Here is a 26373-nt window from a genome sequence, read left to right on the forward strand (position 1 = left end):
AGTGTAAGGCACTATAAAGAAACCACAGTAACAGTCAAAATGTGCAGTTAAGAGCAAGACCAAATAACACAGTGGTGGATGGAAGCCAAAGGCATGAATGAAGGAACTGATTTGCCAATCACACCTGAAATCAAAGGTAGAAAAAGAAACAAAACTCAGTCCTCCAAACTGCAAAATGGCAGCATCAAGTCTGTCTTTAGCTGACCTGCATTTCCCTTTTTCAAGCACTCAAGTGACCTCCTAACTATTCTCAATGAAAATATGACAAGCTTCTATGTAGGCAGAGCACAGTCTCTGGCAGGCCCAGCCTACATCATCTGCAAATTATATTTAACTTCAGAACTTTTCAGAATCTTCCTACCTTCTCGCTGCTCCTTTATGGCTTCTGCTCCCTATAATCCCTCAACGCATGTGAAAGGAAGTTGAAACTTGGCATACAGAAATGAACGCTTTCATCCTCAACAGGACAGGATTTTTCTGATCAGTCTGAAAGACTACAGAGTCTCCAGTGCAAGTTCTTCTGAAATCAGGCACAAGATTGGGAGTTCTGAACTCAGTGAGGACTGTAATCTTCAAAGGAAATTACTTACCAGATTAAAGTTTTCAGTTCTAAAATGCAAAGTTTTATTATATGTGTGATTACTCTGTGCCAAGCTTTTCCTGACCATTCTTTAATGAGGTTGCACTGTAATCCACATCTGTATGCATGTGCTCAAGGACAATGAAGCTAGTTTTCAAATTTCCTTCTGTCTCTGCAATTGAATCTCTCAGAAAGAACGGTACCAACCTACTATTTCAAACACACAGGAAATCTGCCAGGAATCCTTAAGCTACCCTGAAGTAAGCCTCTTGCTTCAAATCAGTGTGCAACAATTTAATTTTTTTAATGTTATTTCCCTCAGTAGCTTGTTTTGGCTAACTTGGCTGGACTAGGCCTTTTTATTTGTCATGTTTGACTAACATTAGGCCTCCCAAGCCACAAACATAGGCTTCTCCGATTTCACTGGGTTTGTTTCAGGTATTCTTACTGTGCAGAAAAACCAAAAAGAGCAAGTGGTCCTCAAAATAAGGCAAAACTTTTCAAGTCTACATGAACAGGTCAGGTACCAATTGCAGCTGATTGATGACTGTTTAACTCAGGCCTCTGTGTAAGAACTACGCTGATATAGCCCAAGCTCTCACAGTTATGGCACTATTTGGAGCCAAGTACCTATTTAAACCAAAGTCAGGCTTTAAACTGTCAGTCTACCCGAGTTACAAAGAGCAAACATACACAATTTCTTTTACTGGCAATACCATTTTCTGTTTAACTGCAGGCAAAGTGAAGCCATATCAGCTCTATCGTAGGAGTAAGAAGAAAATGTTTGTTATTTAACATCTCATTTAGGAACACCTCTCAGAGCTCTTCCTCTGTCATGGCAGTGAGCATTAGCTCTCCATGAACAAAGCTGGAGGGTACCAAAACTGATTTCTTGCATGGCTGCTATCCCATGGTAGTTGTATTTTATGAAGGGCTACTATGGCCAACTGTAGATTGCCCAGATAGGAGTGAAAGTATTTTAGTCAAGTGATTAGTACCGACCAGTGCAGTATGGCTCTTGTCTCATATTCCCGACTTCCTCCCAAATAAAAGTCTGCAAAACAGCCTAAGTCTGGGACAGCTTGGGAGGAGATATGCAGGGACAAGTCTCAACAGAAAAAATAACACAGGTCGTGTCAATAATACACAACAGATCAGTTTTGATGTGGAATCTGCCTTGGCACATTAGGAGGGTGTCAGAATTGCACTTCAAAGATCGATGTTTAAAATCCCCAAGAAGAAAGGTTATATCAGAACTATTACTGACAGTATCCCCACACAAATCAAAGAGCATGCAGCTCTCATTCCTCCTAGAAGGTCAGCTGCTGTTTGTGTAGCATCACAGCTGCCTGCGTTCTCTGAATCTGCTTGCCCAACTACAGAACTGGACAGACCAGCTTAGAAACAGTTGAATGTTTCCTTTGTCAGGAAAGCTGTTAGAAAGGTCTTTCCTGTGTTTGCCCACTGGCAAACTCTTTCAGGAATGTATAATATAAAACCCTGAATGAGTTGCAGCACAGGTACTAAAACACATAAATCATAATTTAAGCACACTGACCATAGCTGTACAACCTCATAAAAAAAAAAAAAAGAAGTTTCCAGTTACATATGCCATCACGTTGGCACACACTAACAGATACTTTAAACATAAACAAACACTGAGAACATTCTTTTTTTACTATCACCAAAGAATGCTATGTCTGGTATGCATGTACTCGACTACTTGATCTTTGGACAAGATTTTTATTTTTCCTTCTATGATACAAACATTTCTAACAACAAAACAAGAGACAACCAAATTGATATTTACTGCAGTGTGTTAAGAGCATATTAAATAAGATTTTAAATGTTTTACTGCATCACTTACCTCAAAGTAACTATTAAACTGTCTACCATGTTCCTTTAATGCAAGGTGTCTTGAAGTGAAAAATACCTCTTCACTGTGGTACAGCACAATGCCAATCACACACAAATCCTAAAGAAAGAAAAGAGAAAAACATTTAACACAGCTTATTCAGTGTTTTCCAGGATGTCTATGAAACTAGGATCAGACCTAAATTAGTCATCTCTTCCTCAGTTCTTGGGACTTCACAGAAATTCAAACTGGAAATGCAGTGCATGTTACATGAATAGACTGGACACACCCCATTTTTTGCAACAGGACTTCACCAGTGCCAAAGTGCTTTGCTGACAGGCTGTGGGATGCAAAGTCTTGATCTGATTTCCAAGGATGCAAATCTGATATTAAACTTACTTGCCCTTTTATCTCAAATTCCTGGTATGTCACTGGTATGACAATAAAGCAAACAGTTTTATTTAAGGTCTTGTGTTAATACAATTCATAGTAATGAAATTGGGTTAACAACTTCTATTCTATGGTAATATCATTAATACACTCTCCATTTTGTGAGCAATGCAAGGATGATTCTGTTGTGAGTGCTCATACAGTCAGCAAACCAAGCAAAAAAACCCAGAGAAAAGCAGTGTTGTTCCCTCTCTATTACAGATGGCAAACCCAGCCACAACAAAGTTAAATGCCTTGTCCACAGGGACGGTGGAAATCTGGGGTTAAACAGCATTCTGAATGCAAATTTAACTGCTCCTTATTTCTAAGTACTACCATTGCACCATGACCTCAGCAAATGCATAGAAGCCCTTACCAGCCCTTGAGAGGGTAGGGTTTGGAAATACTCTCAAACCTTCAGGCATCAGAGCAGTTCTTATTTTGGTAAATTTGTAATCATGTGCTGGACACCTAAAATGCTGAACTGGAATTTTCAGGCAGGAGAGAGATCCTTGCAGTAAAGAAATACAATATAAATCGAGGGGTGCAGGCGGAAGTGGGGAGGTGCAAGGAAGATGCGAGGAAAGAAAACAGTATTAGGACTGAACCTAAATCCGTACATTTCAGAACTTGGTCAGCCACTGTCTATATCTTGCCATTTACAAGTGGTTACGTAGTGAGATGCAGAGGGGTGCACAGAAACAAGAGAAAATTGCTGTGCTTAGATAAAGGGCGCTCCATTTCTGTTGGGCAGCCAGATAATTCAAATGTGCCTGGAAAAGGACAAGATTATAAGAACTTAAGAAATTTGCAGCTAAGTAAAGTACAGATCCTGCCACTAGAAAATGTGGATTGTTTGCACGTAACTGGACAAAGTAAATATTGTCCTCCCAACTAAAATTCAAAGAACAACAAATTTGTTTTAGGAAATCACAAAATACTTAACTTTAAAAGAAAATTCCTCTTTTTTTTTTTTAAATTGCTCAATTGTTTGGTTTTTTACATGGAAAGCATTAAAAGTTGAGTGCGTGGGTAAGTATCATGACGTAAGTACTGCATGTCACAAGTTTGAGTTTGTCATGAGGAAGAAAGTGTTAGAGCTCAGCTAAACTTCATCCTTTCTGCAGTTCCGTGGTCGTCAATAGATATAAGAGGCTTTCTCAAACTTATTCATCAATTTCACCACCTAATGTTGTACGATTGTTTTATAAAGATGGGCAGCACTTCTGCAAACAGATTTTAAGTCTAGATCTGCAACGCTTTACACCATTTGAGCTTTTAGCACACAGTTTCAGAAAAAGCTGCCTGCCTTGAAGGGTCAGGCAAGTCCGCACCCACAGCACCAACACTAAGCATTCAGACAGATCCTCTGGGATGCTGTTTACTAACAGACATTCTGAATTGCGAAGGAAACAAATGTCTCGCTTCCTGCAATCTGACTCTTAATTACCAAACACACTGAGGCAAGCGTTTTCTATCACTTATTGAAAATGGAGAATATGCATATAACATGGATTGTAACCAACCTGGTTTCCAGCTTTTATAATTCTGGGTTTGGGTGTTGTGTTTTGTTTTGTTTTGTTTTTTTCCAGATGTACTCTGTTACATTTTTTTTAACTCCACAATAATCTTTTTATCCAACATCCTTGTACAGAGGGACACAACCTCAGCAGAACGTTGTTACAGGATACAAACTCACAGAAAAAGAAATATGCACTCCCCTAATCCACTTTGTAAATGGCACCTCATTTGAAAAGCAGAAAAGATACTATTATAGATTTAGTTTTGTGAAGAAGTGCGGGAGGGACCTCCAGTGTTTTTGGAGATTGTTCTTAAAAAGAGTGCTTCACGTCCATGCATATGTTTCCAATTTTTTCAGTCCATCTGTATCTTTGTTGTCAATGGCAGGTCACATTACAAACTCAATTTTCAACAGTATTTCTATGTTTTTTCCAAAGCAGTTCTTACTGCAACTCATAGACGCATTTCTCTTGAAATATCATTAAGAGCACATAGTGTAAAAACTGCTAAGTACCTAAGCAATTTAAGAGCTTGTTTTCAAAACTACTGAAGTGCTTAGGTGCTTACAGCCTATTGTAAGAAATATCATTTTGGCAGTGGTGGTTTTGATACGAAAAAGTGCAAATGTGACAATCATTTTCCCTCCAGAAGATCCAGGGCAAAATGAATACCTGAAATGGCTAGACAGTTAACACTAGGATTAAATAACATGAATTTTGGCATGGAAAACTTTCAAAAGCCTGATGAGGTGTACAATGTGTTAGTCACTGCAGTAAGTCTTGCAAAAGTAAAAGTCAAATTACCTTCCCACAAGGAGCTTAAAAGCACTATAGACCTGTCTAGGAAAAGAATTTCTAGAATCTTCTAGCAGAAGAGATATTAATGTGTCAACTGGAACAACCCACACTCTTGTACTTCAGCAGAGTTTGCAAGACTTTCTCCACCACATTAAAATATTTGATACTTCAACAATGTTCCCCACTTCACCTCCCAATGAGACAAAAACAAAGTCCGTGAAACTGGGAAGTGTAAAAACCAAAATCCACACATATCTCACACCCCTACGCATCCTCCACCCCCCAAAAAAACAACCCCAAACCAAAAAACAACCCCAAACCACACACACCAGAGGATGGAAGGAAATTCAAACCTTCCCTCCAGAGCAACCACTGCACAACAATCAAAGGGAGGGGAGTTTCATTGCATATAAAATGTGCATCACGCCACAGAAAATGAGACCAGATAAAAAGGACCTGATTAAAGTCTCCTTCCCTTTGACATTGCAGGGGATACTAACACCTTCAAACTGCTGCTGCCAGTCTCAGCAGTTACGCTGGCAAGTCATAAGCCAATCATAACTATCCTTTGTCTTGATATTTACTGACATTTACTCTTGACACTCCCAACATTACATGCAGAGTCTCTCTAAATCATCTAAGTCTGGCAGCCCTCTTGTAGTCAGACACTGCAGCTCTTTGTCAGCAGGGCTCGGATGAATAAGTGAAATTAGAAAACAAACCCACTAATTTGTGTTGGAGATTTCAAAAAGGAGCAGAAATTAATAATGGTAGTAACTCAGGAAAAAACAATCTAGTAAGCTCATGGGCAATCCCAGAAATTTGCTTCCATATTTATCTTCCTGGTAAGATTATGTAGCCTGTCACAGCTACTGATCATGGTAACCTGAAGTAACTATGAAACTCGATCACCATTCTGAAGTCATATTTCCACTGATGTGCAAAGCTCTCTTTTCCTATTACTTAGGAAAAAAAAAATACATATAATTAGAAAAGCTTAAACAAAAAATATTATACCCTTTAAAACTGCCTTTGAATCTGCTGCTTTGTACACTGGTATAGCCTATCTCTTAGTTGTTCACACCTACTAAACAATGCTCAATGCAAGTTCTTTGGATTGCATTCAAAATTCACTACATTCATAAGACTTTGATAAAGCACTTCACAGTGCACCAGGTTTATCTGGCTACATAATTTGTGCAAACCTTCAGCAGCTTGCACTGCAGCTGTTGACACTTAACACCCGAGTTTTAATCTCTTCAAATATTCATTAACTACATTAAAACATACACTTGTCTCCAAAAGCTGTATAACAGAGAAATCTAGCACTAGATGCGATGAAAAGTTCTGATGCTTACATGGAGCAAACATTTCTATGAACCAAAAATTGCAGGTAACTCCACCTAACCCTGAAGGTGCCTCTCTGTTTTACTTTAAATGCTTTGAAAACTTTAAAGTTCTCCTTCTGGGTGTGTCCAGAACTACTGCAGCCCAAGAAAGCTCAGTGCCTGTCTCCAATATAAGCTTCATCAAGATCCAGAAGTTTTCATTTCTTTGCCTAAAATTTCACCAAAAAAAACCCAAACCACAATCCTTACAGACCAGTAAGTTTACTCCACAAACAACAACATACACAGAGACACAATCAAGCCTCTTACGTTCATAGGTGCAGCTGCTGTCTTTTAAACCCTGGGGAGCAATGTGCTGTGGTGCAGCTGCTGCGCGACTCTGTCCCGTGACGGGCACTTGTGACACAACAGTGTCTGCAGAGGCGCTGCCCGGCACCCGCCGCACCCACTCCAGCAGGTGACGGCGCCTGCGCTGCGACCAGGTTGTCATACATGGGAGCACCCAAGACACTACACAAATAATTGTGAGGTTGAGGGCCATCCTGGAGCAGTCTGAAATTCTGGTCCCATTTCTATAGCCGTTTCTTAATTCAGTGAACATTCCACTTCTCAAAGAACAATTTCAGCTCATTTCTTTGGAATTCAGTGGAAAAATGAGTAACATGATTATTTGGCATTCACTTCTATAACATTTAATTGTCCTTCAAAAATCTAGGAAACAAACCCAGGTTGGTGAAATCCAACAGTGATCCTACATAAAATTTCCCAAAATATCCATTCACAAGATGCTACCTTGGGCTTGTAAAAATACTGTTATGCTGGAGGATGCCAAATTCAAACAATTTTGCTCTGGTCTTTGTTGGAGCACATATCATTCAATTAAAGATCTAACAATGATTGTGGTAAAGGGGAGAAGCAAGAAAGTGCTTGTTTATAGGTGGTGAGCTGCAGTCATATTATATATGACTAGTAGGATTTGTTTCTTTAATTTTCCTCTAGATTTCATCTTTCTTAATCTTTGTCCACAATACTGGTTATGTATTTGATGAATGTGCACTAGTAATAAAAATATAATAAAAGTGAAAATATTGTAACAATGAACCTGATGTAAAATTCACTAAAGATCTCTTAAATTCAATAATAAGCTTAAATATGGATTTAACACCATAGTAATAGCTTTGATAAACAAATAAAGTATACTGTTGTGGCACGTGCAGTGCTAAGTCAATTAGTAATTCTGATATAACTCTCCTGAAAACGTAGTTTATGTGAAAACCAGATTTATTAAAACAACCAAAAACTGACAAAACAAAACAAAAACCAGAAAACACAAAATCAAATTGAGTGCCAAAAAAAAAGAATTAATTGTTCTTTTTTACTTCTTTGAAATAACAATGCAGCAAGATGACTCTTTCTCAAGATTCAGGCTGCACAGAAATTGCCACTTCTAGTCTTTTGTTCCCTTTCACCTTTTGAAAGCTCTAGCTAATTCTCACAAACACTGAATTTAAAGATGTCAAGTGTGGTTTCCAGTGGTTTACAATTATGTAAAAGGTAAAATGAATGACAAAAAATAGATCATACATCTCTTCAAATCAATAGAGAGATTCTTGGGATGTAACTGTGTGGAATATATTGCAAATCTATCTTACGTTCATTTCAATATTTCAAATTGACAGGCTGTGCAATTTTGGCCAAATCTCTGCCATTATTTTAAAATTCTGCTTAGTAACTACAGCTACACTAATTTCTTTACCTGTAAATATGTCAAAAGTGAGCTTTTTTTACACTGCTTTTATAACTTGCTTAATGAAGGCTGTTTTCAGAAAACAAGGTGTGTCTCTGAAATCAAAGAAAAGCTTCCAACTTTTAGCCTATCTTTGTCTGAGTTTCTTCAGAACATAGACTTGCAACAGCACTTAGCTGGAGTTTACATCAAGAGCTGGATGGTGGTTCTGAGGACCTACCATATTTTACATGAAAACCAAGGACCCACCAGCCTCACTCGAAGAGTTATAACACATCCTATTTGAAAAGGTCATGGAAAACAAATATTGCAGCAAAGATAATTGAAGGCACATGTACAAGGAAAGTAACACACGACATATTTCAAGAATATAATCAGCTATTTCTTAGTAACGCAGATGGGACACACCCCTCTCATCAAGGAAAAATAACATACATTACATAATTATTGTTAAGTTAGAAGATACCTTCCTTTGCAAAGAGGAAACTTTGTTTTTCAGTCATCTGTTTAACGAGAATGCCTGTCTGGAAGAAGACAAGGTGTTTCTCCTCTTTTTTTAAACCGCTTACCATGAAAACTAACTTTCACTCTGTTCAATAAAATAGATATAGATAAATAGATATACAGATATATAGATATATAGATATACAGATATATAGATATATAGAAGGTTGTGCTTCAGAGAATAAAATTTTTGGCCTGAGTATTAGGCAACATTCAACAGCATACAGGGGTGAATACCAAGTGATCCTGGTGACAAGGTATCCTTTGAAAGAAATATTTTATGTACTGGTAAACAGATGTATCATTAGCTTATTACAGCTAACTCACTGCATGGCTCCAACACAAATACAAAACCTGATGTGAAAGTGCCCATTCCCTAAATTAGGAATGATTCACACTAACAGGACGGTGTGAAGAGCCAGCAAGGCTCTGTGAACACACAGAAACATTTCTAATATAAAAAAAATCGGAACTTTATAGCTGTGATTTTCTAAGGAAGAAATTAAATAGCAGATGAATGCTTAAATCTACCACTGTCCTCACAAAAACTAAAACAAAAAAAAAGGAAAAAAAATTGTGTCCCTGTCAAGGTACTACTGGAACAGGTGTAATCTCCAAATACGAGCTTTCACAAAGTTCCTTCTGTTCTGCTTGCAAGATTTCTGAGGTGCGTGGGGTACCAGTGTTAGAACATAACAGAGAAGAGAGTATACGATGGGGACTTGAAATCTTGGCTTGCTTATTCAGAAACAAAATATTTTCTTTGGAGTATCAGTGAAGGAAACATCTCACTGCATAAGTAATACCTCCAAATAACAACACTTTCTGGGAATACTCGCACATTGTTCCAGAGCAAACAAGTGATAAAACTGTATCTGTACAGGGGCACCCTGAAAGTCAAACCAAACCACTTTTCAAACTTGTTAGCCAACCTCTATTGGAAGCCTTCTTAGTCCTTGGGAATCACTATAGGTCATCCAAGTTACCAGGGGGAACATAGTCTTATCAAGATTGACTAAATATTTCGCTTCTGGGTAGCTATTCATATCCACTATTGTCAGAGATGCTTAATTTTATAAAGTAAAGCCCCACGCAGTGGAATAGATACTAACTGGAACATTTATCTATAAATATAACACAGGCATCCATTGAAATTACCACTGAGATCCTCAGGGCTCAATTCCAGACTTCGGCTACAGTGACTCCAAGGGCTTTTGTAGCATTATTCTCTATGTGCAGAAAACTATAAATGGGATAAAAATAATTCCCAGGGAACTCCAGAGATATCTCTGCCTGTTACTTAGTTCTCTGGTTTGGGTTAAGCATTCTAAAAGAAAGACTGACATTCCTCAAGACTCGAATGAGACTTCGACACAGAAGAATAATTTAAAAAAACCCACACTACTTGTTAGTACAGATAAAAGCAAGGCATTTCAGTGTCAGTTTATAAGCCCATCTATTTACAAAGAAAACACACTTATAAATTGATATGCCAGCCACAGACAAATGTGTACCTCTCTCTCCCATGCACTCCAGCAGCAAAGGAAGATGGTCTTGGTGGTCCAGTGACAATACTGCTGCAATTCAATGCAGTGCTGCATGGCAGGCCACTGGCTTCCTGTACTCTTTAATGGAGATTAATGTGGGCACACTTCCCAAAGTAACTCATCAAATCCTTTTCTATACAAGTTTTCAAGGACAAGTGTTTAAACATGTATTTCAATACTGCCATAGCCGAAGGGAAAAACAACAGCGATTATCTACTGACATAGATTTTGTACTAACCAATGTCCAAAAAAAACTGACAAGGGCTTCTACAATAAACATTAAGCATGATGGAAGTCCTGTTCCCTTTGGTCCTCTCCTACAGTCAGCAAAACCACCTGCTTTATTTTGGCAAAAAGAGGTTTCTTTTTTCCTTCATACAATTCCCACTGGAATAGAGCTCCACTTAAACCAAAGTGACGAGTACTGCTTAGGTAACAGTATTTCTGCAACCCAGTTGTCACAACAGAACTGGGCAATGACTTTAATCCACTTTACTGCACCAGGGCATGGGGGAGCAGAGGTGTATCATCATCTTAAAAGCTCAAAGATTCAAAGAGAGTGTCCTCTAACACTAAACACCTTCCACAGGTGCAGTATATGAGAGCAACATAGGGTTTCAACTGGCTAGTGGCCAGATTCAAGGATGTAGAAGCTTCTCAGGAACCCACATGGGCATATGTTTTAGGGACCACTGGAAATATGTAACATGTGTCCAAAACAAATAATGCTGTGATACTATGGCATTCGGATAAATCTTAAATGTGCCTTTGCAGAATAAAACATAACAAATCAACTGTTCAAGTCTGTTCTGAAGGAAATTTCCTATATCTAATAGCAAGACTTGGGTGCTTTATTTTTATGAGGCAGTACAGATAACTCCTAGATCACGAAGAGAAACACAGCTCACCATGTAGTTACACAGCCTGCATTGTAGATTTCAGAGTCTAGGCTCCTGAAACATCTTGGAATGAACTACTTCTAAAAGACTGTTTAAATTACTTTGTTATTAAACAATACTATAATCATGATAAGATTCTAACCTATTTCTCATTAAAATCCTCTCTGATGTGAGGCTCCCCACATATGAGTACTGAAATACAACAAAGGAACATGAAGATTTATTGTTTTCTTTTATGTTTCTACATAATGATGAATAACAGGTCTAATGAGAGGTCTTAAATGAGCACTGTGAAATTAAGTATTTCTTTCATAATTTTGAAACAGAATACCAGGGAATTTAAACCCAACATAAAACAATAAACTATCAATGGATCTCTGATGGACAACTGGAAGAATGACAATGAGTTGTCTTGTAAATATTTTTGCAAATATTTAATTCTGCATGCAAATAAATACAGGTATAACTCAGGGAACACACTGAAGAACTGCTTCATAGAGTTCTATTTAGCTTTCACTCACAACAAAATTTAGATGAAGGCTCTCGCTCAACAACATAGACATTGAATATCCTTATCCTCTGGGACTGATATACAGACTCTTACAAAAAGTTCACTGTTACAAAACTGGATAGGCAACCAAGAGAGTAACATCAAATGTCAATTATGCTATTAAGCTTTTACCATTTAAAGGAGTACATGTGCAGAGGTGCATCTCTTCTTTATGGGAAGATGTTAATGGCAATAAAAAGGAAAACACTAACTTACCCAGCTTTAATTAGTAAGGATGACAAACAACAGTATTATTGTGTCTTTTTAAGAAAAGAAAAAGAAAGAAAAGAAAGAAAAATGAAGACTCAGTATGATTAGTGACAGCAGAAGAAATGTAAAATTCATATATTCAGAAATCCAGAAACAATTTATTTTCTCAATTCTACTCCTTGAGACTGAATATAATTTTCCTGAAGTCCTTATTTGGTTCAGACTTCCAGAAATATCCTAACGCTTATATCAATCATACCTCCATGTGGTGAACCCTTCAGCCTCCTGCATTTTAAAACTGAACTGCAAGGTCCTTTAAGGGTGGGGAGTGGGAGCTGTTTATTCTTACCCTGTCAGTTTGAAAGGGATTTCAGACATCCCACAAATCTTGTCTTGCTGCTATGTCTCGTGCTCTGGTGGTCTGGATGACAGTTAGTATGTCAGTCCATTTAGTGTAAACTGCATAAGCTGTTACACGCCTACAGGAGATATCAGTTCTTACACAAAAACACAAAGATAATCTGTACATTCAAGGAATCTCAGGCTATCAATCATTGAACAGCAAAGCTGAAACATTTCACTCGCTGCAGATTAAAATCTCCCTATTAGGAAATATATAGTTTGGCAGATGCCATCCAGTGGCCTGTGAAGAATGAGTTTATGGTTGACAGATAAAAGATACTAACCTCACAGAATCACCAACAACCATGGTCACCCTTGTAATAGCATCATGCAAAAAACTAAATTAATGAGACAGGAAAACTGTATTCCTTTTGACTCTCAGTCACCCTTTCCAGATCAGATCCTAGTCTTGAGTTTTTCTCAGCCTGTAAGTAAATCTGCTACTGCTTTCAAGAGAGGTTTGCCTAACAGTAGGTCTATGACTTGACTGCATAATCTGACTTTGAAAGAACCAAATTGACTTTGCTACTTGCAGAGTCATTCACCGGAGCTGATGCATATGAGTACCCACTCTGGTATCCACAAAAGCCAGAAGGGTTGAAGATAAAAAACAATAAGAAATACCATACTTCTCTACAACTCCTGCATGGGCTTGCAAAGAAAGGCAGGTTAATGGAAATCCCCTTTTTAACAAAACAGTGGAAATCAACAGTACAGTTAGTCACAGCATAATAAAAAGGTGACTGTATTCTGCCTCCCCATTTAGCCATACACTGCTTCATTCAGGATAAGCTGGCCCATTCGCAATCCCATCTTGCAACACAGCAGCTTGGGAAAAATTACTACACTCAGTTTTGAGGGACCCTGCACTTCACAGCTCAACGGCATCCCTGGATGAGGAAGATACCAAGCATGGGAAAGCCTGACAATCGCAATGCAGGTCTACCCAATGACAGCATACATGGACTCCTGGCTGTATCTGAAACCAATTACTTCAGACTGAAGTACTGTTTTCTGTCTACATATAATAAATGCTTTAAAGCATAAGCATCTTTGCTCACTATCTCTGTTGATCAGATGTAGCTTAGACACAGTACTTAGTAGTTTCAAAGTTGGCAACCATGCACATCACAATAAAATCCACTCTCACCTTTCACTCTTCTGACTACAATAAATGCCAAATTTAATTTAGTTTATCAAATTAATCTACAATGCAGAAACCTCTGCCGTCATCACACCACACTTAGGGAACTTTTGTAACCATTCTTGCTCAAGCAAACCTATTCAAGTGGCTGGGATTTTGCCTAAGTAAGTGAGAGTGAACAACTCTGAATAAGGCTCTTACTGCATCAGGTGAAAAGAAATTAAAGGTCATCTCTTGGCAGTAGCGCTTGAACTTATTTGTGCTTGAGGGCAGATTATTATAGTGCACTGACCTTCACGTGACATCACTCGATACTTCAGGCAAAACATTTGTATGTCTACAAACTGAAAAACAGGGACTTAAAATGTGAATGAGAGACTTCTTGAATTTGCAAGACAACAAGAACAGCCAATTAAAAAGTGCTGGCAAAGAAAATTGAGTAGCTCCTCCAACACTTTGGACTTCAGTTGCTGCTTTAAATAGTCCCTACGCCACTAGCAGAGCATGCAAGATCAGCAATGTTCTTTAAAAAGCATGTAACCAAGTTTTGTATGTTGGTGTGTCTGGTTTGTTTGTTTGTGGAGGTTTTGGGGTTTGTTTTTGTGGAGTTTGTTTGCTTGTTTCCAATCAGAGTCTACTGCTATTGTGCACATTGCTTAAAGTCAGGAAAGCAGGGTTTTACAAAGTGACTTGCAACCTTCTACTTGAGTACTCACTGTTGGAGATAGGTGAAGACTGGCTGAAAGGAATGCAACTCACATGTAATCACTCTCTGGGCATTGCTTGACACTGTTTCCTGGTTAACGTAAAATCTGTATGGTCTTGGTAAACAGGAATTTTGAAAAGCCCTTCTAACACAACTTTAGGAAAACCACAAAACAAAAAGCAGAAACAAAAAAACCCTACCTCTCTGAACCCTCAATTGCTAGCAAGATATATGTGGAAACAGTGTGTCTCCCTCTTCCATTTCAAAGCAGTAGAAACAATCACAATTTAATCACAAGCAGCATGGTTCAAAATAAGTCAGATCAGTTTCTCTCCAATTCTAACAATATCAAAGAAGGAAAGACATTATAGTTCTTTCATGCTTTCAGAATTCAAAACTGCACAGGGATTTTTTTTATTGTTTAAAATAATAATTATTATTATATTATATATAATTATATATATGGCTATATGTAATTAATTACATAATTATATTAACCATGCTCACAAACTATGACTTTCCATTCAGCTCTGGTGTGACAAATTTGACCAGCAACAAATACAGGCAGAAGAGAGAGCTTTATGACAACTGATTAATTACAGCAGCATTGTCAGTGCCTAAGTAATAAATCTGAACCTGACCCTGAAAAATTGTAGATGAGATTACTCCAAACTCCTTAACGTCAATGTGAGCAAACCCCTGAAATGTGAGGGGAAAAGAAAAATTAGAAAAGGAGGGACAGTCTTTCTGATGTGCAATATGAATTAACAAGTACAAGCAATGTCTGAGAAGTGAAGGAGTATAGGAAATCACATTTTTAATGGCTACTTATCACCACACAAAAATCAAAACTGACATCCTGCCTTAACCCCCATGTTTCAACACATGAACCGTATTTCCTGGGCCATCAAAGCTGCACAATACTAACAGTTAATGGTTAACACACTCTATTCTTCTAAATCCTTGTTCTTACGCTGCTCTAGTTAAGTGCTTAAATTCCACATAGAAGCCCTAAAGATCTGCAAGGAGGTTTGCCCGCTGTTCCACATTCATTTCCCCACTGAATGCAGCTCCATGGAACTACAGGAAAAAGGAGACAGAGCTTTCATTGCTGCCAGATTAAGTAATTGCATCCATTCCATATAATTTATCATCCTTTTGGGCAGCTCATGTCATGGGATGTCATTTTATCATAATTAGCAGGGTGGGATTGGACAGGCTCTTGCTTCTCTTTGCCAATCTGATAAGCAAAATCATTTCTTCTTTCTACTTTCGTAGAAACTACATGTTTTAGATAAAAATAACCAAACTCAAATACAACTATAATATACAACCAACTAAGAGCAGCCTGATGTTACCAAGCCAGGACTACAGCAATCACCTTTACCATGGAAAAAAAATCCAGGACATCTGAAAACTTTCCAAGTCAACATTTACTCTGAGATTATTGTCAACAGTTTCACTGAATTTGCCATTTAGAGATAGGTTTGTCCATCCATGCACTTCCCTCCAGCTAATCCAAACGGAGTATCAGGGGAATCCGTTTGATTCAGGGTTACAGATTTTAGTCATAGGATATTCAAGTATCTAAGTGACGTTTTTCTCCTGGGGGAACAATATTCCGTTCTCACACATTTCCAAGTGCTGATCCAGCAAGGCCAGGCACAACAAATATTTTTCACCAAGAAGCAGCTTTCATGAAGAGGGGCTTTTAAAAAGGGCTTCTTCATCCATCCTCTTCCCAAAACAAGAGCAGAGAAAACACATTTCACCTTGGTTATCACGACTCAAATAAAAATCAACAAGCAGGAAACCACACTACTTCTACACATCATTACAGACAGTATCCTTAGGCTCACAACAAACATTTAACTTCAGGCATTCGTCTCCTCCTGTGCTTTTATCTCCCTAGGCCATGCAGTCACAAAGGACAGACCTTGCCCCACGTCTCGGGCCAGCAAGGTCCAAGGTGTCACATCAGCCCAACTTCTACATTGACAGAGACAAATTTGGAAAGGTCCTGCTCACTACCAGGTTTCTCTGCTAAACTTCATTCCTATACAAGAAGAGGTCAATACATCCCTCAGACAAAGATAAAGGAAGTTCAGAAGTTGAAACTTCCATTGTCACAACAGTTATCCCCTGAATTTAACAATACTGTAAGAATGTAAGAAGTTTCAGTTCAGGAAAAAGCACAATAAGGTAAGCAAAGTGAAATTAACAAAAATGCAGTAAGAAAAGGTAAGTTTCTGAAGAACTACATATCTCTCTCCGCTTAATCACATATAGCTATGTATAACTTGTGACTTCATAGCAGTCTTAAAGGAAGGGGAATACAGGATCACAGTTATAAACAAGCAGATCATCTGCAAAGGGTTGAATTTTATCTACCAAATCGTGTAATTTAAACATAATTTTTTGGTACCCAGAAGGTCTTTGGAAGGCCCCAGCTCCAGGAATCACCTATATGACAAGCACTCCCATTAAAAGAGCAAGTTACTAGCTCTTCCACTGTCAAACAAAAGACTGCAAAGTCTAAGGGCCCCAAAACCACAAAGTCAGATATATTCATTTTAGCATTTCTGGATTTGTAAGCCAATCTGATGATTCTGAAGCAGATCTACCTCCTGATTCCTAAACACTCCATGAGGTAGTACTGCACACTAATGAACAGCCATTTGACCATAAATGCAGCTTCTGTGATTTTGGTAAATATCACCACTTGATCAATAAAATTTCTTTCCAGGTCTCTGAAGCTTAGCTGTTTCTTTCCACAAATCAGATGAAGACATTAAATATATCTATGCTGATAAAACCTCCCTCCCTGATTTTTCATGAACACATTATAAACTGTCAGTTTGATTCTATGTTTGTCAAAATTCAGAATTCTTATGTTGTAGGGGATTCCCTGTTCCTGGTGAAACAGATTTTAATTTTGACTTCTGTTTCACAGACAGTTGTGATGATATGGAAAAACATTTGAGGAAAGGAGGGCTCCACACTTTAGGTAGGGGTAACCTCCAAGACTCCAGTCATATCAACACTTGAAAAATATTCATGTTTAACACCAACCGATTAATGCAAACCAGGAACATGAGCCAATGTCCGAGAACAGTTGCATTCATGTATTCTGTCAACTCATTCTACCAGCAGAGAATGAGATTTTACCACAGTTGAGACACAGCGCTCGTCCCACTGGAGACATAGAGAGCACTGCCTGCTTGTAAAACCCAGAGACACACAGAAGCGGTTCCTTACACGTGAATGCAAGCGTATCAATATATAGGCTTTAAAGAAATGCTGAAACAATGGTTTAAAATGCCACTAAGATTTCATGGCTGAAAACAGTGGTCATTCTTTCCAATGACAAGAGCACATCACATGGGAATGCCTTGATTTGAAAGCCACTGGAGTTAATAATAAGCCTTTCCTTGACTTTATCAGTCTTTAGATCAGAGCTTCAAAGGAAAGAGATAGTGGCTCTTGTACTTACTGAGAAAAGAACCTACAGAACCAACGGAAAAAAAGACATTTTTAAAAATAAATGTTTCCATATAAGGAGTATGGAATCTTCCCGTGAAGGGAAATTCCAAAACCAGGACCAAAATAAATACTAAACTGGGATGCCAAATAGCAGCAGCACAGGACCGATGTGAACTAACCAACAGTCAAGTCCTTAAGATGTGATCTGACGAAAACCAGTAATAAACCTATAAGGCACATGTTACATCATTTGTTTTTGTTCATCTACAATAGATATTTTTATTCCAATTCACTTTTTTTAAGAAAAAAAAAAAAAAGGCATAAAGCACTTTGCATGCAAATTATCTTCAGGAAATTTAACAGTTGGCCGATGTCCTGTAATTATCATATCTTATTCAGAGATCAAGGAAATGGAGCAAGATGCCAATAAGACTGCATCAGCAGAACACAACAGATCAATGATAGTGTTGAAAACAGAAGCCGACATTCCAGCAACTCACACATATATCACCTAACCAACAGATAAGGCTATTTTCTCTCAGAAGGATCATATTAAGATCATATCAATGCTGGAATATTTCTAGTGCAAGAACAGTTCCTGCCAAGAAGCCCCACATTAAATGCTTGGTACTACCATTTAAACAATATGTAATGGATGTCTGCAGATGGTGTTGACAAGCACTGATTGCCTAACAGCAACCAAAATGATGAACACTGACCCATCTCTGGGAATGCCATAACCCTGCGGGCAGAAGATACACAAATTCGATGTGTGACATGACACTCGCAAGTCCCCAAGAGGAAAATGGGTGGGACAGAACATTCCAGGAGGAGATAACAGAGTTGTTTTAAATTACAGAATTTTATCTGTTATTGTCCACTAATACAAAGAAGGAAACAAAACAAAATAAAAAAATAAAAATCAGGCAACACTGAAGCACAGTTTCAGCTCTGCTCCCTTTATACAGAGTAAGATATGAGGCCAAATTCAGTGCCCATCAGATCACTCTGTTAATCAGTCTTCTTTTATTTATATCTCATGAACATCTCCTAATTAATCTTCTAAATGAAGTACCAGACCATGCATTGTCCCTAAAAGTCTAATATATGTAAACAGAATTTTCTACTGTAATATACTATCCAGAATGCAAGAGAAGTTATTTAAATGCAGAACACATGATAATCCACTCCTACTTAACCTACTGTAGATTAACAATGCAATCATGTCCACTGCTCACATATTTAAACCACATACATTCATAATTGAATTAGCTTTACAATTAACTGACCCATCACCCAAACTGCATTTATATTAGGTTAAGCTGCTTTCTGAAAACAAAAGAATTCATAACTGAGCTGTGTATGTTCCTACTTAAGGGAACAAGGCTTTTGATAGAACATGTTCTCCAGCTAGCACTATGACTATTGGAAGTGTTTCACAACGAAACGCTACAAAATGCTTTGTCTATCTGCAGTGGCGAAGTGATACTATCAAGGTCCATAGTATTTAAGAAGTTGGTCTGATGTGGCAGGTTTCCTTCTCTTACTTTTTTCCTACTTGCAAAAAAAGTAACCACCTTCTAAAACTGAAGCCTGTTATGATAACACAACACTACAGGGGACACAGTTAAAATTGCTTATGCATGGTTGACTTTGGAGTTTCCTGGTTTTTTAAGAGCTTAACCATCAAACCTTAATTTTCCCTAACAAAACAACTCAAAGCCCATTGAAGTCTCTACAATGGCTGCATTTTACTGTAGATGATAAACCTGAGTTTTAAAATAAATAAAAAAAAAACAAAATAAACTACCAACACAAAGTGTCTGACCAGCACTCCTTCACCTCCATTTTTAGTACAGCCACCACTGAATAGTCTGAATATCACACGTTTGATGTCACATCACAAAGAACTGAGACTGCTACGTGGAAAACCAGCTTTTCTGCTTCCATTATCCACAGAGAGTCACACACGCAGGCCAATCTAGGTCTTCAATACGATTCTGTTTATTTCTGTGTTGCTTTCAGGCTTCACTTAATTCAGATTTGCCTAGCACAGTTATACAGTTTGTTCTACAGCAAAAGTAAAGGTTTTATACTATGATCATAAAACTCATCACTGCCTATCAGCAACCTAATTAATTTTCTGCAATTAAATCTGCTGGAGCTCTGAATGAACCTGTTGTTTAAAGTGTGAAAAGACAGAAATCTTGCACCATGCAACACCTCTAAGTGCTTCTGAGAGTTAAGAGTCCGGAATCAGAAGTTGGTCATTCAGCTCCAGTGGAGCTGTTTCAGATTAGAGTCATCAGCAGCAAGACCTGAGATTAGCCCTGCTCCTAAATAAAACCTGACAAGCTATGTTCGGGGCACAATTATGACAAATAATCCATGTTTCCTACCTACACTCACTCTGACAGCCTCTATATGATAACCCAAACCAGCTGACCTCTTATTTCTAACTTTGGTAAAAATTTTCATTTTACATTACTTTTCTCCTTGCTGGTCTGCTTAACTCTGCTGTGCCACTAGATTGCCTAGGAGAACAGTGATAGAAAAGAAGGCATCAAGAATTACAGCTGTCTAATGAATATTAGCAGTATCAAGTTTCATTTAAAACCCTTGATGATATTGAATGGGTGGAAATCGACATCCAGTAGATTACCACTGATTTTACACCAGAAAGAAGCCTAAATTGGCAAGCTACAGCTTGACAGACCAAGTTGGTAAGAGTGCACAGGCAGTTCCACAAACAGCACTAAACTCAGATTAATGTGGGTTATTTTGAGTTCCTACTCTTGCCACAGAACACAGAATAAACATGCACAGCTGACTGGCAGAATATTAAGAGCCCATTAGACAGCTATTTCATCCATGGCATAATACCCTTATATTGAGCTACTAACAACCAGTTATTTAGATCATAGTTTCTGATTAAAAAAAATAAACTGCACTTATTCATCAAAAGATAACCATAGAGTTACAAGTATTTCTGTTACTTTTGTTGACTATTCACATAATAGATGCACCAACATAAATCTGTCGTCTCTGCTAACAGACATCACCATGCCAATATGTAACTCATGTTATACTGAAATCCTGAATATAAATCTTAGTTTTGCTCATCCCTTGATTAAAAAAAAATATATATATAGATATTGATAGCAAATGAAAAAGTACAGAAAAAGGTGATGACATTGGCAAGAGATATGGAAGAAATCCCATATAAAAAGTGACTAAAAAGCTAAGCATTCTTTATCTTGAAATAAGGGACAGATGAGGCAGACGAATAAAAGAATACAGCCCTGAAAAAAAACACAAAGATAGCAAGTAGAGAACAAGTATAATTCATTTTACAAGGACTGAATGGTATCAAGCAGCAGATTTAAAAGAAGCAAAAGGAAGTAGGTTTTCCACACACCGTATCAACCTGTGGAACTCACTGCTGCCGGCTTTTTTAAACTATTCATGCTTCTAGCACCTCCCCCCCCCATTCGGACGCATTAATGGCAAGTGTGTAAGGGGCTACTAAACAGACAGCTGTGAACACACTGACAGTTGAAAAACTGTAATGCTATAGCTGAAGGAGGAAAAAGCATCCTGAGATTCCCCTCTGCTACAGAGAATACCCCTGTAGCCTGACAACTGAACAGTTCGGCGTTGCTAGAATTTAGGCGCAGGAGAGAGCGTAACAAAGCCAGGAGAGCGTGAAGAGAAACACCAAACGTCAAACGCAGTTCACTTCGCACACTGTGCCTAGACAGACCAAAAGACCTGGCCCAGAACGAGAACAATTGCGACACGCATTCTTCGCGAGGAAAGTTATTCACTTCTTTTACTCTCTCATGCAAACTGCTGGACTCATCTCAGGCTACGTGCAGTCGCTGCTGCCGGTGGGACACGGAGGCGAAGTGAAGCAGCTCCCTACCCACCCTCTGGATGTAGCCCCTGGAAACCGAGCGTGCACGGAAAGCAGCTTGGAAATGGCTACTTACTCAGCCAAAACCAGGCAAAAACAGGAGGCGCAGGAATCTCGCGGAGCGGACCAGAGCGCTCCCTCCCAGCCAGGGCGCACTGAAAGCTCCTCGGGCCGCGGCTTCGAAAGCTAACGCCGAGCAGAGCTGCCCTCACCGCGGCCCCGCAGCCCCGGCCATCCCGAGCCCCGGCCGCCCCGGGCACTGCCCGCACGCCCCAGCCGCCCCGGCACCGCCGCCCGGACGCCCTCTCTCTGCTCCCCCCGGCAAGGCGCCGAGCCCGCCGCCCACCTGGCGCTCCCTCTCTCCGTCCCTCCCTCCTCAGGGCGCTGCAGCGCGGGGGCGGCGGGGCGGGCCCGGCCTCACCTCAGTGCTCCGCTCCGCGCCGCCGTCCCTCGCGGCGCACGTCCCGTCCGGTCCCCCCACGACGAGGCGCTCTCCGTGCGGCGGGGGCGAGAGGGCTGACACCCGCACGGCCTGCGGCGCATGGGAGGCGGCGCCCCCTCCGCCGGGAATGCCGGAGCGCGGTGCCGGGCGCCCCGCAGGACCCGAGGCAGGTTCCCGGGGCTGAGGGCGCCTCTCCCCGCGCTCCCGCCCGCCTCGCGCGCAACGGCAACGGCGCCGCCGGGCCCGCGCCTGCTGCCCCCTGGCGGCCGCCAGCCCCGCGCAGCCCGCCCGGGCCCGCCCGCTCCACTGCCGACCGCGCCACGCACCTGCGCTCGCGCCGCGCCCGCCCCACGCGGCACCGAGAGCGTGGCGGGGAGCAACGGCGGCCGGCCGGGAACCGGCAGTGCCCGAGCGCCGGGCTGCACAGCGCCCCGGCAACACGGACGTGCTGCACGGCTGCTATAGACATCACACGGTATATTGCAGCCTCTAACTTCTCAGTTGCTACAACCTCACAGCGTTTGTGAGGAGGGCACTAACACAGCCCATGCTGCTGCCCTCACACACTACAAAACACGAGGGACAGAAAACTGCCATCTCCCTGCTCACTGCCTGGATGAAAGACCATCTGCTTCTAGCAAAAACACAAGTAGAGGATAATGCATGATTTGCCCAAAAGTCTGAGATTTGAAACCAAGCCACACCGGCACTGTGCAAAGCAAATCATAGACAAGTATATATGAGGAGGATCTTCTCTTGATAGCTTTTGACTCAACATCTGAGGAAAAAATTGGATTTGTCTCTCTGTTCCTGCTTTATATTAAGTGTACTGGCCCTAAGATCCCTAAGGACATTTTTATTGAACAGTGCAATAAAGTGTCCAGTGAGAGCTCTAAACCTTAGAACCAGATAGTCACTGGCAACAGTTCATTGCAACATTTAGTTTTATGCTTAAAAAAAACCCCAAAACTATTAGTGTTGTGCTGGAACTGATCCAACCAGGTGAACCCATTTGCTTTAAAGAACAGAAAAACAGGTTGTTTTTTCTTGGCAACACTGTGCGCTCCACTACACTTGAACCCAGCTGAACCAGTAGAAGATGATGTGTTGAATGTACTATTCATTGCACCAAAAAAACTACTCCCTTCCCTAGCCCATGTATAGCAACAGCCTCCAAGCAAAAGATCTCCTGCAGAAAACTTCCTTTTTAACCTATGTTAAAGAGGCAATTGCTACAGCATAGAACTCCCAAGCATTTTCAGATGCCTCGTGGGCACCACAGCAGATCTTGGTTGTAAAAAGACAGCTGCATGCAGCTGGATGTTAAAGCTTTCTCACAGGCAAAGAAAGGCTGCATTATAACAGTAAGAGAAGGGGAGTTATGCTACCTCCAAGAGGTCGAGGTCTCACTTGTAGTAAGTGGGTTTGAGAATCACAGATTTACTCTAGGGAGAATTTCTCCAATCCCTCCTGAGTTCTGCTGTGGTTTGGTGTAAGGTAAACCCATACCTGCGCCCTGGAGCTAGAATGAAGCCTGTTTGGTAGCAGTAGACAATCTAGCAGGAAGCAAATGCTGTGTTACTCTGGTTGTGACCTAATGAAGTACATTTAAAAAGTGACTAATTGCTAAACCAGGTAGCATGTGGGCAAGAATAACTCTGGCAGATTACAGTATTTCAGTTCTAATCTCTACCACAGATTAGATGTTCCACTTCTTCTACTCTGCCAATTATACAACTACTGTTTCCTTCTGGGAGAGACACAACTGCAGCCAGATGGATTAGAGACAAGAATTTCTTTTCAAGAGTGAAGACCTAAGTATTTGATATCAATAAATTGATTAATGTACTTAGCCAATGTGGTAGGATTGCTCTACTTGAGATAGTTCCCAACTCCATATATTGGGGAATGATTACTTAACCTGTACGCATCTGAAAAATAGCTACCGAACTTTATCAGCCCTCATGGGGAGGAGGCCTTGTGTCTACATTCAGGGAAACGGAACAGTACTAGCGTCCACTCCCAAGGTCCCAAAGGCCAGCTCAGCTGGGCTCTAACAGCATCAGAAGAGTTGGAAGCTTGGTACAACTAGGCAGAGAGCACAAGGAGGCCTTTTGAAAAGTGAGGGAACGTACACCTGTAGCTCTTCTCCCTTCCTGTCTCTTTTGCTCCCTTAATTTTCCTAATCTCTCTCGTTTTCTATTTGACTTTCAGAATGACTGCTCCCTCCCAAGGGCTAAAGCAGAGTCTTATCTCTCATCCCTCCCTCTCCTCCTTCCCCTGCTGATGAGCTGTTCAGAACAGCATGCGTCATGTTTTCCCAGCAGTGCAGGAGGAACTTTTGTCCCGCTGCTGAGGGGGAGAGGAGCAGCCCTTCCCACACCTTATCTGTGCATCACAGCAGCTGACACTCAGTTTGTTCTGAACAACTGCAGAGCTACGAGTCTCCCCTTCTCATTATATTGCAATGTTATCTGAAGTCTTTCATGGCGTTACATAACAAACGTGGCTATCTAAGAAAAAACCCAGTGTACTATTGGCTGCTCTTTTAATTCTAAGAGATGGACATGAAAGGGATTGTGAAATGGCATCATTCTTTTAACTCAAGAGCAAAACCATAAATGCTTGAAAGAAAACATAATTCAGTAGTTTCAATGTAATTTTTTCTGCAGTAATCCACAAAGGAAACGCTTGTTTAAAGTTTCAACTTGCCAGCAGAAGATGCAGTAGAAAGTAGTGCATTTGGGGGAGGTGTGAGCTCACCAAGCAAAAGAAAATAAGGGTGAGGACAGGAATCAACATACTTCATCACTTGTTCAGCACATGGTGTTACAGCCACATCTTGTCTCCTCGTGTGAGGGCAGGGACAGCTACCAGTGCCACCCAGCAAGTTGCAAAGATTCAGATTTGAGATGCAAGGGGTGGATATTAGGGTACCTTTACTTCCAAAGCTGAAAGATTTCCCTGCCCATGGCCAGTTCTTTGGCCAGCTGCCTCAGTGAAAGAATAGCCATCTATTTCACTTAGTTTAATTAAGATTCTTTGGGTTACAGCAGCCTGAGAACAAGACATTTGTGTTATTTTGAAAATTCAGACTAGATTACAGCATAAAATAATAAGACCAGCAAACAGGTAACAAGGTAGAACAGGGGTCTGCCCTGCAGGACTGAACTGCTGTTCACTAGTCACTATGAATCGTCTCGCACTCCCAGTGGGAATAAAAGCATGTGAAAATCCCCATTGGAATAAGGAAGGAGAGAATCTGACAAAGATCAGCTTGTGGTAGAGTAGGAAGCTAGAGTTACCCTCCCCTGAATTGTTTCAGCCACTTATTATTTGTTTCAATACTTCCCTGTGAGCCACTAATTGTCGCAGTGGGATCTTTCTGCTTCATTTCCTTCTCTTTGTGAGAGCAGGCGTCAACATTGCAAAGAGTTAGAAATCTGCTGCCTAGTATATGGAACACAATGTCAGATTTGCACTATGTCCAGCACAGGTCAGTGGCACAGTTAAGCCTTGGAAAGTACCTTTTATACAAGCATTAGATTTCAAGATCTGGGGGGAGAAAAACCACTATCACAAAACCAAAACAAAATAAAACAAGGACACATGAGTTAGCTTGCTGGCCTGGAAGACAGACAGTGTAGTTTTACAGGTTTTCTCTCCACCCCTAGGTCTGTTACTCTTTAAGCTGGAATACTAGAAAGAGTACATACCACCAAAGGAAAAGAATAGCAGCTAGGTCAGTTGCAGCTCAGCTATCCTGAACAACAGTAGTGTTTTGTAGTTCACACCCAGAAACTCCGTTCAGAAAAGCCTCAATATTCTGCCCCATTTACGCCTTTCCCCAGTGCTAGGTGGTCAGTTGTCCCTGAGATGCATAGAAGAAAGTTTTTCAGTTAATATGTCACATTACAGAAATTGGAGAACATCCCTGTTCTATGTGTATTCTACTTTGCATGTCAGGGTGAGTTTCAGGAATGGCACTTTCACTCTGGGCTGTGGTTCCACTGCCTCACTCTTCAGAAAACTCCACAGCAGCAGAGCAGGGCAAGGTGCCTGTCCTAGCCAAATAAAAAAGGACTTCCCTCTTCCTCCTCCATACCAAATATTTCTCTTTGGTCACACACTGGAGGATTTCTCCATGTTCTGGGTAAGCACCAGCCACATCATGTACAAAGACCATGCCCCTTGCTGTTACTACTGCGCCACATACAAATACCTCAATAGTTTTCTTTATGTGGATGTACCCACTATTTTTTCCCATTGCCTTTTGTTAATCACCATCTCTA

The 26373-nt window shown here is 40.3% G+C and overlaps 1 protein-coding gene across 6 annotated transcripts in view; it reads right to left on the reverse strand.

Moving 5' to 3' along the window:
- The window catches only part of THSD4 (thrombospondin type 1 domain containing 4), a 310710-nt gene that overhangs the window by 245502 nt on the left and 38835 nt on the right, over positions 1-26373 (reverse strand). For 2 of the 6 annotated variants that reach the window (XM_065076051.1, XM_065076050.1), the window contains exon 2: positions 2448-2555. In XM_065076051.1, the coding sequence (XP_064932123.1) occupies positions 2448-2476 (29 nt within the window). In that variant the 5' untranslated portion in view covers positions 2477-2555. Of the gene's footprint in view, positions 1-2447; positions 2556-6840; positions 8859-21715; positions 21953-21985; positions 22005-22060; positions 22319-26373 lie in introns of those variants that run through there. The other 4 variants (XM_065076048.1, XM_065076049.1, XM_065076052.1 and 1 more) reach the window with 4 other exon arrangements.

The sequence above is a fragment of the Columba livia genome, chromosome 11, assembly GCF_036013475.1.
Source record: "Columba livia isolate bColLiv1 breed racing homer chromosome 11, bColLiv1.pat.W.v2, whole genome shotgun sequence".
In the NCBI taxonomy this organism is placed as follows: Eukaryota; Metazoa; Chordata; class Aves; order Columbiformes; family Columbidae; genus Columba; species Columba livia.